The 13,817-nt window shown below is 40.8% G+C and overlaps 1 protein-coding gene across 4 annotated transcripts in view; it reads right to left on the bottom strand.

The window, feature by feature from the left end:
- The window catches only part of GAPVD1 (GTPase activating protein and VPS9 domains 1), a gene marked incomplete at both ends in the record, with an annotated part of 40,498 nt that overhangs the window by 15,864 nt on the left and 10,817 nt on the right, over positions 1-13,817 (bottom strand). For 2 of the 4 annotated variants that reach the window (XM_084239175.1, XM_084239173.1), the window contains 8 exons: positions 963-1,333; positions 1,458-1,535; positions 4,107-4,226; positions 4,706-4,840; positions 5,886-6,026; positions 7,515-7,688; positions 9,913-10,038; positions 11,459-11,525. In XM_084239175.1, the coding sequence (XP_084095301.1) occupies positions 963-1,333; positions 1,458-1,535; positions 4,107-4,226; positions 4,706-4,840; positions 5,886-6,026; positions 7,515-7,688; positions 9,913-10,038; positions 11,459-11,525 (1,212 nt within the window). Of the gene's footprint in view, positions 1-962; positions 1,334-1,457; positions 1,536-4,106; positions 4,227-4,705; positions 4,841-5,885; positions 6,027-7,514; positions 7,689-9,912; positions 10,039-11,395; positions 11,526-13,817 lie in introns of all 4 variants that reach the window. The other 2 variants (XM_084239174.1, XM_084239172.1) reach the window with 1 other exon arrangement.

Raw genomic sequence — 13,817 nt, forward strand, 5'->3', positions numbered from 1 at the left:
CTGGGAGCAGCAAAACCCCGACAGCAGTGGGCAGACCTTGATTTTAGAACTAAAAGAAGGAAGGTCTCCTTGGAGAAATGGCTGCTTCCAGGACTAGGCAGACTGTACAATAAAAACAAGTAACACTTCGTGCCAGAAAGCAAAGCAATATTCAAAGAATGACAGCAGCACATCAAAGGAATCCAGGAGTCAGCTTGAAGGGACTCCTTGGCTGAATGGGGGACAGTAATAAACACACTGACTAAAATAGAAAACTCTAAGACCACAGTAAGTAATGATTAGTAAGTGGATAAACTAAAAATTTAACAGGAAATGTATATATTTTCAAAGTAACCTCCCGCCACACACACAAAATATGTACTATAAAGGGGAAAAGAGTAAACTTTTTGGTAGTGAAAGAAATGTGAAGTTTAAATAAAACTAGGGGCCTCCCCGGGCGCAGCGGGTTGAGCGCCACGCTGTGAAGTTGTCCACAGCCTCTGCAGTGCAGGTTCGATTCCCAGCCAGCCAGGGAGAAACGCACATGGCACGGCAGACCTCTCCTGCCTCGCCTGCTGCTCCCCTCAGCAGTGACTTTGGTCCGTCTGCCTGTTCTGCTTCCCGCTCTGTCTCTGGTGAATTCTCTCACCCTCCCGTGCCTCTGACCTATACCCCAGCTCTTGTATAAATAAATAAATCTTTAAAATAAATAAATACATAAAACTAGACCCAAAACTGCCTGGAGAAAAGTCAAGTGTGGTAAAAATGCAAAACACACGACTGCAAAACTATAGTAGCACAAGTTTCCTACGGGTTGTAGTTGTGGATATACGAGACTGACAAATCACTTTCAATCACAATTACAGTCCTGATGAGTCCAAAACCTATATAACCCATGTTAGTCGCAGACAACGGGCAAACCAGACAGACAGAACACTAACGTGACCAAACAGCAAACTCCTCTACCCGGCGCGCGTCCATACCTCTCCTCTCGAGGAGTCCTTACTCGGGGACGAAGATGATGAATGTGGCGCAGCCACCAAAGAAGTAGCACCAATGGCTGCTGCTGGAGGAAGTTCTCGCTCTTCATTCCCTGGACGCCGGTTCCAGCTGGGATCGCTCATGGGGCGCCGGACAGACGACACGATGTCAGAACTCCTGCTGCGAACTAATCTCTCAGGGTAAGAATGCCTCTGCTTGAATGCTTCCATTTCAGCTGGGGTTAAAACATGGGAACCAAAGTTTGGCAGTCGGGCTTCATTTCCTCCCACGGCTCCTTCCAGGATAGGGGGGTCCGGCGGTGGATGTGACGGCCTCGCATAGTGAACCTTGGGCCTTACCACAGCAGAAGCCGCTGGAACACAGGGGAAAGTTTGCTATTGAGACATAAGCAATCTACTAAAGGCAGTAACAAGGAGTTTTGATTTTGTTCTTCTGTGTGTAAGACAAGAGTCCAAAAGTTCATCCGACTAGTTTACCTTCATGTGAAGACAGCGGGTCAAACAAGGCAAGCAGAGATTCTGACTGAGAAGGAGGAGAAGTCAGCTGGTGGGCACCTAAGACAGACAGACAGACAGTGAAGACAACTTAGAACTCATGACTCTGTGAGTGTCCACATTGTGAAACAAGTCTGAGCATTTTTCCACAATTTTCCATTTTTGATAAACTAAGAGGAGTATCAGGAAAAAAATCTATTAAGTTTCAAATTCTGATTACTACACATTTGCTTGTTTTTATTGACATACACAGATTTTAATTAACTTAAGTGGTCTAGCATCCACATGCCTATTACATGCCTACCCACATGCCAATACAGTTAATGCAAAGAGCACTGAGTCCGAAGATGTAAGCCATCAAAATTTTCACAATTTCCCTGAGCCTTACCTTCCTCCACCTATAAAAATAGGGCACTAATACCTACAAAAAGAATATTAACAAAGTGTGATGAGGGGCCTCCCTGGTGGCACAAGGGGTTTAAACACAGCACTATGAGGCTACCCGCAGCCACTGAAGCAGGAGTTCGATCCGTAGGAAGGGGGCTGACCCACGTGGCGAGGCGGCTCTCTTTTGTCTCGCCCACTGCTTCCCCTCAGCAGTGTGTTTCAGTCAGTCTACCTGTTCTATTCCCCATTTTGTCTCTAGTGAGTCCTCTCACCCCACCTCCCTGGTACCGCTGGCCTGTACCCCAGTTCTTGTATGCATAAATAAATAAATCTTTTTAAAAAAGTGTGATGAAATATGAAATATGATACAGCTCTCAGTAAATGACAATTTATAAAAGAAATCATATTAAAATGAGTAATTTTCCATTACAACATGAAACAAATTCAAACTTCTAAAGTATGCCATTTTAAGCAACAGTAAAAGATGACTCCTCTAAGCATATGCCTAACAACCAAAATCAAAAATATTAAAATAGACAGGTGTGCAGAGGCTAAAATATTCAACTATATAAAAGAAATTGTTATTCTAAACTTGAGTCTGAGCTATCTTTTTTGCAAATGCATGACAGCATTATTTCATTTTTCCTTTTGTTCTTTATTTTATGGTTACCTCTTTTAAAAATTATAGAAACAGTGTATCATTATGAAAAATAGTTTAGGAAATCAATTCTTAAAACTCTGGTCTTAGGAAACATTTACATTCTTAAAAATTACTATCTCTAAGAGCTTTTGTTTATGTGGACTATAACTATTGGAATTTACCTTACTAGAAATTAAAATTGAAAATAATAAAGTATTCATATATTAATTCATTTTAACATACATATTAAGTGGTAACATAATCCTCTTTGATGAAAAATAACTATTTTCAGGCCTCCCTGGTGGCCTAGAGGTTGAGTCTCAGCACTATCATCTCTATGCCCTGAGTTCGATTCCCAACCAGGGAGGTACCCACATGGCGCGGCAGACCTCTCCTGTCTCCCCTGCTGCTCTCCTCAGCAGGGTAGTTCAGTAAATCTGCCTGTTCTGCTCCCCACTCTGTCTCTGGTGAATCCTCTCACCCCCCACAACTCTGGCCTACACCCAGGTCTATGCTAAGTAAATAAATAAATGTAATGTTTAAGAAAAAAGACACCACTGCTAGCATTTGGTCATTCCAATTCCTTCTATATGATAGGCTTTTTATGACAGGTTTTATAAGCTTATATATAAAATTCTTTAAATTTTTCAAGTGATATTATGCTTCAGATATTTCATATTCTTTAAAGCATTTGAAAAATAACCACAGAAACGCTATTTAATGCTTATATCAAAATTCACTTAGCCATTCTATTTTTTTATTCTTTTTTCATTTTTTATTTTTCCAAAGAGTTATTTATTTATTTATACGAGCACTGGGTACAGTTAGAAGCGCGGGAGGGTGAGAGAACTCACCAGAGCCAGAGCAGGGAGCAGAGCAGGCAGACCGATGAAGTACACTGCTGAGGGGAGCAGCAGGCGGCAGGAGAGGTCTGCGTGCCATGTGGGATCCTCGCCCAGTGGCTGGGGATTGAACTGGCGCTGCAGAGGCTGCGAGCAGCTTTGCAACCCTGTGCTCAACCGCTGCGCCACCAGGGAGGCCCTATTTTTTGATTCTTAAGCTGCTTCTAATTATCTGCCAATATGAGCATTATAAAGAACATCTTTCTGCATAAAACTTCCTCCATACCTGGAACTGTCTCCTTTTGACTACTTCCTAAAGCACACTTAAGTGGGCCAAATCTAGTGTGCATATTTTATTTCATTTTTTTAAAGATTTATTTATTTATACAAGCACTGGGTACAGTCAGAAGCGCGGGAGGGTGAAAATTCACCAGAGCCAGAGCAGGGAGCAGAGCAGGCAGAAGGACCGAAGTACACTGCTGAGGGGAGCAACAGGCGGCAGGAGAGGTCTGCGCGCCATGTGGGACCCATGCCGGCGGCTGGGGATCGAACCAGCACTGCAGAAGCTGCGGGCAACTTCGCAACCCAGCACTCAACCGCTACACCACCGGGGAGGCCCTAGTGTGCATATTTTAATACCTTAATTACTTTTTCCCAAATTATGCTCCGAGTGCTATAATGGTATCACCAGCAATGTGTAAGACTGTCTGTTTCACCCTCAGATGTGGCTGTTTTTAAGTCACTGTCATCTCCCCTTCTTACCATGAGTTACTTCATCCATGTCTGGACTAGTGACAGAATCTTTGCCCCCAAAATCAGAGCTGCACTCAGATCTCAGGTCCTCTATCTTATTGGGAATATCCTCAGAGGTTGCACTTATGCCTTAAAAGAAAGGATTAGTAAAAAAATAAACAGCAAGAAGAACAAAAGAACCACACAAAAAGTATATGAAATTGGGAGAAATATAAATATTCTCAAAAATTTTATGTCCAGTTCTATACATGTGAGTTCTATACATGTAAGGTATTTCGTATTATACCTTTATTGTACTACTGCTTAGATATGTTCACCTTGATTGATACAACATAATCAGAATTATCATGTGGTATTTAAATAAGAGTAGCACAGGCTACCCAGAACAGAGAGTTACAGAGGGAACACACATAGACTGTCAATTACTTTAGCAGGCTCCATAAAGCCACACATTATGTTCTCACAGATTTAAAGTCCTCTAGAAATAATTGTGTTTCCTGGAAATGACTTAGCCTTACATAAAACATATCTCTTAGTTATCAGCTTTATAAACAAGGTGGTAGGGACACACCTTCAAATCCTTATTCTTTAAAACAAGACAGACATACCCGACACAACACTGAGGCCTGGTGTGCTGGGGCGGGAACTGACCTCCCTGACATCCGTATCATCAGATGTGCTGCCCAGTCCAGAACAGCTCTCCAGCTCCTGCAGGCGCTCCTCCTGCTTTAGATCTGGGGCCTCTAAACACAAGACATAAGGTCCCATCAGTGATCCTATTAGCACAGCACAATTTCAGTTTCTTTGTGGCCCAGATGAAGAAAGCTACCAGTGCCTGAATGAAATCAGTATAAATAGATTTCTGAGTCTAGCTCAGCTAGCAAAGTTGAAGATGTGTTAAAGAAGTCAATCTTGTGATTGTCACCCAATCTCGGCCTGCTCATTGTGCACACATAAACTCTGCTCCCAGCCCACTAATCTCAGGGTATGCCGTTGACTAAAATGTCAAGTGAAGGAGAGTATGAAGTAGCTTAGCATTAAATCAACCACCTTCTGAAAACTAACTCATATGCACACTCAGCAGATTGGGAGCTAGTCCTACTGTTTCCTTTTGTAAATATTAGCAAGTCTGAATGCTTTGACATTATAAAACTTATCAGGATCATATAATTATCATTTACACATATCAGACAGAATTTAACTCAGACATAGTTACTTCTATCTCATTCTGTAGTTGACATTTACTTGAAGGCTAAGATTTATTATATAACCAGGTAAAAAAGCAGAAATGGAATACATAGGAGAAAGTACAAAACACTTTGCATACATTTATAATAATCCTGCACGAAGAAATTTTCTAGACTCCAGAGTCTCAATTTCACTGTATTTCAAAATACACTAGATATCTTTTAAAGGGTCAAGTTCTCCCCTGGGACAAATCTAAATGTGTTTCACCAGGCATCTAACCATTCAGAGATTGAGTTGTGAAGCTACCCCTAGTCTGACGAGTTACTGGAAGACAGTGAACTCGGTGTCTCACTCAGACGCCTGATGAGTTACTAACATGTGTGTCCAAAATAACTGAACACAGAGCCTGGCAGCACCTGCCACCTTAGCCTATGCCATTTTCCCTTAATGGACAGAAAATGTCCTAAACTAATTGTTCATTTGAAATCCTTAGCAATATGATTGCCTCATAGTTGCTGAATGTCTATTGGACAAGCTGTGTACACTACAGAAATAGGATACTTTACACATTTAAAAAGCAGAAGTCAACAGCACACTCACCCGAGTCGCTTGGCAATACCTCCACACTCCAAGCTTCGCTTGTTGTCTCTGATATGGTAGAGCCAGTGCAGGGGTCAAGAAGCACTGACCCTGAGCCTGGCAGGCACAGCAAACTGCCTAACATGTTCTCTGCTGCTGCACCTGTGTGGCCAGTGGGGAGGGGAGCAAAGGGTTACCAAAGGCCCTATGGAAAGAGCGGTGATAATGAAAAAAGCCAAACACTAAGATAATAAAATCTTCTCTACACTACCCACAAGAAGGAAGCCAAGCAAGAGTAAATTCAATCTGTAACACCACCACAAGCACAAATTCCTGCTTTGGTCACAATGACACAAGCTTTTCTTCATCTGTTTCCTCCTATTCACCTTGGACTTTGCACAGAGAAAACACTCATCAAGCCATTTCAATTAGCTTTCACCAGGGCTTTTTCCATCAAATTTTATGTGTGTCCCTGAGAGCTTTCTACAGTTTATAGTTGCACAGAAATTTAAAACAGTCAGAGAGATTTAACCACAGAAAATTTTACTACTCAAATATTTTTCTTCTGGCATATTAGCCACATATTCAGAGCAATAAAATATATTTGCAGGAAAATACACTTCTCTTCTACAGCACTCAGTCAACTGCAAAGGTAGCTTATTGTTTGCATACGGCTTACTGTTAGGAAAAATACTACTATGGCATCTAGAACAAATTTAAAAGCAGCTAAAAAATCTACTATTTAAAATACAAGAAAAGAATTAAACATTATTGTACACGTGTGTCAAACATACTCAAGTTGAGAATCCTTCACTATTTCTGATTAAGCCTAACAAAAGAACAATTCTAAAAAACTTTTGGAAAAAAGTAACTGGTGAAAGTTATTTTAAAGATATATCATAAAATAATTACAAATAATGTCTGGAACTTGCCTAAACATAAAAGGAGGTAATTAAAGGGTAGTGGGTAAGACAGATATGAGACAATTCATGTGCTAAGTATAACTGCTGAACCTGAGTGATGGGTACACACAGCTCGTCATATCAGTCTCTCCTGTATTTTGTTTGAAATGTCCCATGATTTAAAGAAAACGAAAACAAGCATTATGAGACTGCATGAATCTTTCAGAACTCATAGACTAGTACCCTAAAAAAGGGAGAATTTTAATGTATATTAATTATACCTCAAACTTGAGGTAAAAAAAAAAACTGTTCTTTGGAAGTGGACTAATTAAGTAGTTCTTCCCGATGTAAATTCAATTTTTAGAGAATCTCAGAATAAAATTATTCCAAAGGATTTTATGGCTCTAATCTGTAAGAATTTTCATGCTAATATAAGGTCTTTAGTCACAAAAGAAGAATATGCTAATTATAGATTAAGAACACATACTAGGTCTGCAAATAAGACTTAAGCTAATTCAAAAGACAGTTGGTTTTTTGGTTTTTTTTTTTTTTTGGAGGGGGAGAGTAGGGGGCTTAAATGTGGACATGGAAAACATTATATTTTAAATAAAGAAAAAAATACACAAATGCCTTGTTATATACAATTATTTCAGTGTCCTGGTAGCGCCAATATTCACACAACTGAAGTTCCCTATCATAAAGGGCGGGTGAATAGCAGAATTTTGTGGAGATATTAAATAGCAGTTACCTGCAATTTCTTGTAATCTATCTTCATCAATGTTAGGGTCAAAATCACTTCCCAAGACATCTGTACTCCAGGTCTCGCTCACTGTTTCTGATATATCCCGATCATCGGTCAGTCCCATCATGTCACGAATTTCAAACTTCCTTAGCTTATCATCAAGATTATCTTGTGTTGTAGCTATCAAAAACAAAATTAAGCATGGAAAAATGTCAGCACAGCTATGATTGCTAAATCAAGTTAAAGAAGTTTTATGTATTTGAACTTCAAGTTACATTTTTTATCATTAACACTGAGACCCCAGTTTCAAAACAGTGAATTATTTCCTCAGGGATGTACACTTTCCCCCTCCAAGCTGAGAGAAGCAGAGATATACTTCCCCTTCTGCTAGCTTAACTGCGGCCATCACTGCAATCCACTGTCACCCTGTATCCACATCTTCTGCAGTGTGACTCTGATCGGGAATTGGGATACATTTTTCCTTCTCTCTGGATTTGCACAGACTATGTCACTTTCCTTGCTCAACAAGGAGTAACTGTGCCGGTTATGAAGCTAGGTGTCAAGGGACCTTATAAACTTCTGCCCTCTCTCACCTTGGTTTACGTGAGAACAAGCTTTGGTCAGCCACTGGAGGACGAGAGATGACCCAGATCAAGTAAGGGTCACCCTCAATCAGCCAGCTTCCCACTGACCCACAGACCCCTGGCTAAGATTAGCAAAGCTGGGGCCCCCCTGGTGGCGCAGTCGGTTGAGCGCAGCACTGTGAAGCTGTCCGCAGCCTCTGCAGTGCCGGTTCGATCCCCAGCAGCCTTGGAGCAACCCACATGGCACGGCAGACCTCTCCTGTCTCACCCGCTACTCCCCTCAGCAGTGTATTTCTGTCATCTGCCTGTTCTATTCCCCGCTTTGTCTCTGATGAATCCTCTCACCCTCCCACACATCTGGCCTGTACCCCGGTTCTTGTATAAATAAAAAATAAATCTTAAAAAAAAAAAAAGATTAGCAAAGCTCCCTCCGCAACCACAGGTAACTGCAGATGCACAAGTGAGCCCATTCTGAATCCAAAGAACTACCCAGCTGACCCATACACCTGAGAGTAAAACCAGGTATTTGTTTTAAGTCACCAAGTTTTCAAGTGATTTGTTAATAGCATTACTGTGATAATAATTAACTGATCCATCCACACAAAAAAATTTTTCACTCGACCTGGATACATCCCAATTCTAGTTTGTTTTCTTTTTTCTTGACCACTGAGAGTAACCCATAATCTATCTCAAATCCCACCTTAACCTAGCTTCTGTAGTGCAAACTGCCAGCCACGCACATCAGAATCATTTAGAGGGCTGGTTAAACTTCTGTTTAAGCTGGCATTATTTTAGATTTCTGGGCAATTTGTAGAAAATGTAATCCTAATTAATACAATGATAAACCAGTTGAGTATAATACAATATTGCTATTTAAATCACACATACCCCCCGAATGGCAAGATTCACTTTTATTTTATAAAAACAGACTGAGCAAGGATTTTCCAGAAATGAGACAGGGAAATGGCTTTTTTTTTTTAAATCCCCAGGTAATTCTTAAGCACATTGAAGTCTAAGAATCATTGCCTCAGACCCAGTTGAGCACAACTGCCCTCAACACTCCTTTACAGGCCACTGCTGATCCTTAAATGCAGCAATCCAAACAACTTTTTCAAATTAATCTTCTTATAGCACATCAGGGTCCATCTATCTTTCTTTTTTTGTGTGTGTGGGTCACTCACCGGTGGCCTGGGATCAAACTGGCGCCGCAGAGGCTGCGGGCAGCCTCGCAACCCAGTGCTCAACCACGCGCCACCAGGGGAGGCCCCATCTATCTTTTAACCATTATCTCCCCTACTTGGTAACTCCTCACTAGATGCTACGCTACCTCTCTGACTGGCTTATTCTCTTTATCTACAATGACACAGCTCCAGTTTCTGCCAATACAAAGACTACAATTTTCATCCAACAAGCTTTTCCTTAAACTTCCAACCACATGTATCTCACTGGGAACTGCCCAAGCACTTTTATGATACTTTTAATAATTTGTGTACCATTTGTGTCTAAGTTATTTGAATCTTTAGTGTTTATCATTGTATCCCTTTAAAAAATAAATGTTACAGAACTGAAGTAACAAATATAACACAATTCAAGCAATTCATAGTAATTATTTTATGTAATTTAAGCCTAATTAACTCACTTACCAACTAAATTACATTTTTAGGAATTTATGCAACTACAAATAAATGCAAGTTTAATGGTCACTAGTCAGTCAAATTTATTCTCTTATTGAACACAGTCAACTTACATATAAACACACTGTTTGGGTCTCAACCAGCTAAATTCTTTACTACTTGAGCAACTGTGCACTCTCACTTTACCTTGCTCATGCTCTAACAGCTGTAGAGCTTCAACCCCATTGCTCCCAGAAGGTCCTGCTCCAAGTTCTGATACAGACTCTCCTTCCAGGTCTAGCGAGGATACTGAGTTGGATCGATTTGAAGGACCTAAAGAAATGTTTATAATGTAGTGATATTTTAAAAATATTCATGAACCACCATGCAATTGTTCATGCCTTGATAAGAGACTAAAGGTTGATTCAAGTGTCTTTAACATTGCATTGATACATTAAAAATATACATGCCCCTCAAGCCAGCATGTCTGCTTCTAGAAATTTATTGTAAGGAACTATAATCTAAAATTCATCTAAGATTGTCTATTGCAGGGATCCTTATAACATATGAAAACTAGAAGCAATCTACATGTTTAATCATAGAAGTTTAAATAAATTATGATATACCCATTTAAGTAAAAAAAAGTCATTAAAAGCCATGTTATTTAAGGGCCTCCCTGGTGGTGCAAAGGGGTTAAGACACAACCTCTGAAGCTCTCTGCAACCACTGCACCACGAGTTCAATCCCCAGCCAGGGAGCTACCCACATGGTACAGCAGACCTCTCCTGACTCGCCTGCTGCTCCCCTCAGCAGTGTACTTCAGTCATTCTGCCTGTTCTGTTCCCCACTCTGTCTCTGGTGAGCCCTCTCACCCCCCACACCTCTGGCCTGTACCCCAATTCTTCTATACATAAATAAATAAATCTTTTAAAAAAAAACATGTTATTTAAGAATATTAGGGATTGTAAAACAGTACAAACCTAATTTTGCTATAAATAGACCAAAATGTTAACTTATTATTAGAATGGTGAGATTACAGATGATCTGGTTCTTTTCTGGATTTTCTACAATGACTATACTTTTATTATCATTCAGAAAAGTTAGAGAAAAAGAAAACATTGTGTTTTATGTTTATTTTAAAATGTTAGTAAATTTGAACTATTTTCATTAAAACTGTTTGTCCTGGTAAGTGCAGAATGACATATTCTCACTTCACAACTTTGGCTCATTATTTTCTTTGTTATTCCTGCTTCCACTCTATCTTTCCAGCTCAGAAAGGTGTGTGTGAATGTGTGAATAAAGAATACAGAACATGAAAAGTATGCATGACACCCTGAGGTCCCAGTGAGTCCATTTTTTCCATGTAGACATGCACCACATCCCTCTAAAGGAGCTCCAGAATGTTGGCATATATTAATTCTAGAGAAGCAAAACTTGGTATTATTCTACTTAAGTCTCAATGAAGACCATGTCCTCTCCATTTTATACAACCAAAGGTCTCTTGCAATCTTAATTTTATACAAGAAACAATCTTTATAGCCAACTGTTCAAGATTATTAGAGGGAAATGTCATTATTCTCCTCAGTGAGAGGCACAGATGGTATAATTATAGTTTATAAGGCTCCTTTAAAGAACACAAAACAAAATATTACTCGAATAACACAATTCCTTGAATGAAGCAACCCTTCACCTTCAGATATTCCTTCCAGATTATCACTGCAGAGGGAAAAGCGCAAGGTTTTATCAGGTTTACCGTGGAGTTTGTTTTCATCGACTGGGACATCTCCTTGTCCTCCATCCGAAAGTTGCATATTTAGGATCTGAAAAATAAAAAGTCACTCACTTTTCACAACTGAAACATTACTAATAAGAAAAAAAAAACCACAGCAAATGTATGTTTAAGTTCTTCTTAATCTTGGGCCTCTCCGGTGGCGCAGCGGTTGAGCGCTGGGTTGCGAAGCTGCGCGCGGCCTCGGCGGCGCCGGTTCGATCCCCGGCTGCTCCCCAGCCACCGGAGGAGGGTCCCACATGGCGCGCAGACATCTCCTGCCGCCCGCTGCTCCCCTCAGCAGTGTACTTCGGTCCTTCTGCCTGCTCTGCTCCCTGCTCTGGCTCTGGTGAATTCTCTCACCCTCCCCACGCTTCTGACTGTACCCAGTGCATGTATAAACAAAAAAACCAAACAAACCAGCAAACAAATAAATAAAGCATGCCTCTATAAAAAAAAAAAAATAAGTTCTTCTTAATCTTAATTATTTTTTAAAAGATTTATTTATTTATGCATACAAGAACTGGGGTGTAGGCCAGAGGTGCAGGGGGTGAGTGGATTCACCAGAGCCAGAGTGGGGAACAGAATAGGCGGATCTATTGAAATACACTGCTGAGGGGAGATAACTGCTGCACCATGTGGGTCAGCTCCCTGACTGGGGATTGAACTCAGGCCCTAGTGGTGACAGCACTGAGACTTAATCCCTATGCCACCAGGGGGAGGCCCCTTAAATTATTATTTTTAACTAAAAACCCATTACTAAGAGGCCTTTCCCTGGTGGCCCAGCAGTTGAGCGCTGGGCTGCGAAGCTGCCCGCAGCCTCTGCAGCGCCGGTTCGATCCCCGGCCGCCAGGCGAGGGTCCCACATGGCACGCAGACCTCTCTTGCCACACCCGCTGCTCCCCTCAGCAGTGTACTTCATCAGTCTGCCTGTTCTGCTCCCCGCTCTGGCTCTGGTGAATTCTCTCACCCTCCCACACTTCTGACTGTACCCAGTGCTTATATAAATAAATTTTAAAAATAAAATAAAATAAAACCCATTAATAAGACTCTGAACAAGCTTTTAACTACTCCAGAAACAAAAGCATTATCAGTTTAAAAAAATTGAACCTGTGTCTTTCCATCACCCTACAGGTGGCAAAAGACTGAACAGGCAATCAGACACTGGATGCCAGTGGTTAGGGCTGTACGAATCAGAAGGCTTGGCATCAGTGGGCAAGTCCTTCTGGTTCTGCCTTGTGCCAATTACATAAACCTGGATAAATTGTTTAAGCTGAGTCTCAGCTTCTTCATCTATAAACTGGTGATAGTAACAATACATATGCCTCAGAGTTGCTGAGGATTGAATAAAAGACGCACATAAAGCACTTAGTATGGTACAACGACATATTAAATTTGCAGCACATTGTTTTCAAAAGTTACTAATTCAAACAAGAGGAAAAACATGTACACAAATAATCTTAGTCATTAAATGAGTATGCTCTGAACCTCCTCTCCATCACCACGTACACAGTCACAAAAATTTATACCAGAAGTTGAAGTGTGACTTCACAGCTATATCCAGTCTAGAGCTGACAACATTTTTTAAATGTTTCCTATTTCTTAGATAATTTCCATGTAACATAACTACTTCTCATTGCCCATGGGCCTCATAACTCAGCTTTGTGTGTGTATCTCCAACTTAATGAAAAACTGAGTGCTTTGTTGGAAGTCACACAAAATGTTTTAAGCTCACTTAGAACTTGGACTTACAGCTGTTGGTTTTCAAGGCCTTTGCTGGAATATCAAAGGAAGAATAGTATCCTTACTTAAAAAAGAAAAAACCCTTTAGGCACTGCTTTGGCCCTTCATTTACATGAGTAAACTGAAGGTTTTTTTTTTTTTAAAGATTTATTTATTTATACAAGAACCGGGGTACAGGCCAGATGTGCAGGAGGGTGAGAGCATTCACCAGAGACAGTGGGTATCAGAACAGGCAGACTGACAAAATACACTGCTGAGGGGAGCAGTGGGAGAGACAGGAGAGGTCTGCTGTACCATGTGGGTTTCTCCCCAGCCGGCTGGGATCGAACCCGCACTACAGAGGTTGCGGACAGCTTCACAGTGAGGTGCCCAACTGCCTGTACCACCAGGGAGGTCCTGAGGTTTTTTTAACAGCTCTCTATAATTATACATGTGATGCTTATGAATCAGTTAAAAATAGATGTTTTCCCTATTTTGTTTTTCTTTTTGTTTTTTTAAGATTTATTTATTTATTTTACACAAGAACCAGGATACAGGCCAGATAAGAGGGAGAGTGAGAGTATTCACCAGAGACAGAGCGGGGAACAGAACAGGCAGACGG

Source organism: Talpa europaea (assembly GCF_964194135.1).
Source record: "Talpa europaea genome assembly, chromosome: 7".
Classification (NCBI taxonomy): domain Eukaryota; kingdom Metazoa; phylum Chordata; class Mammalia; order Eulipotyphla; family Talpidae; genus Talpa; species Talpa europaea.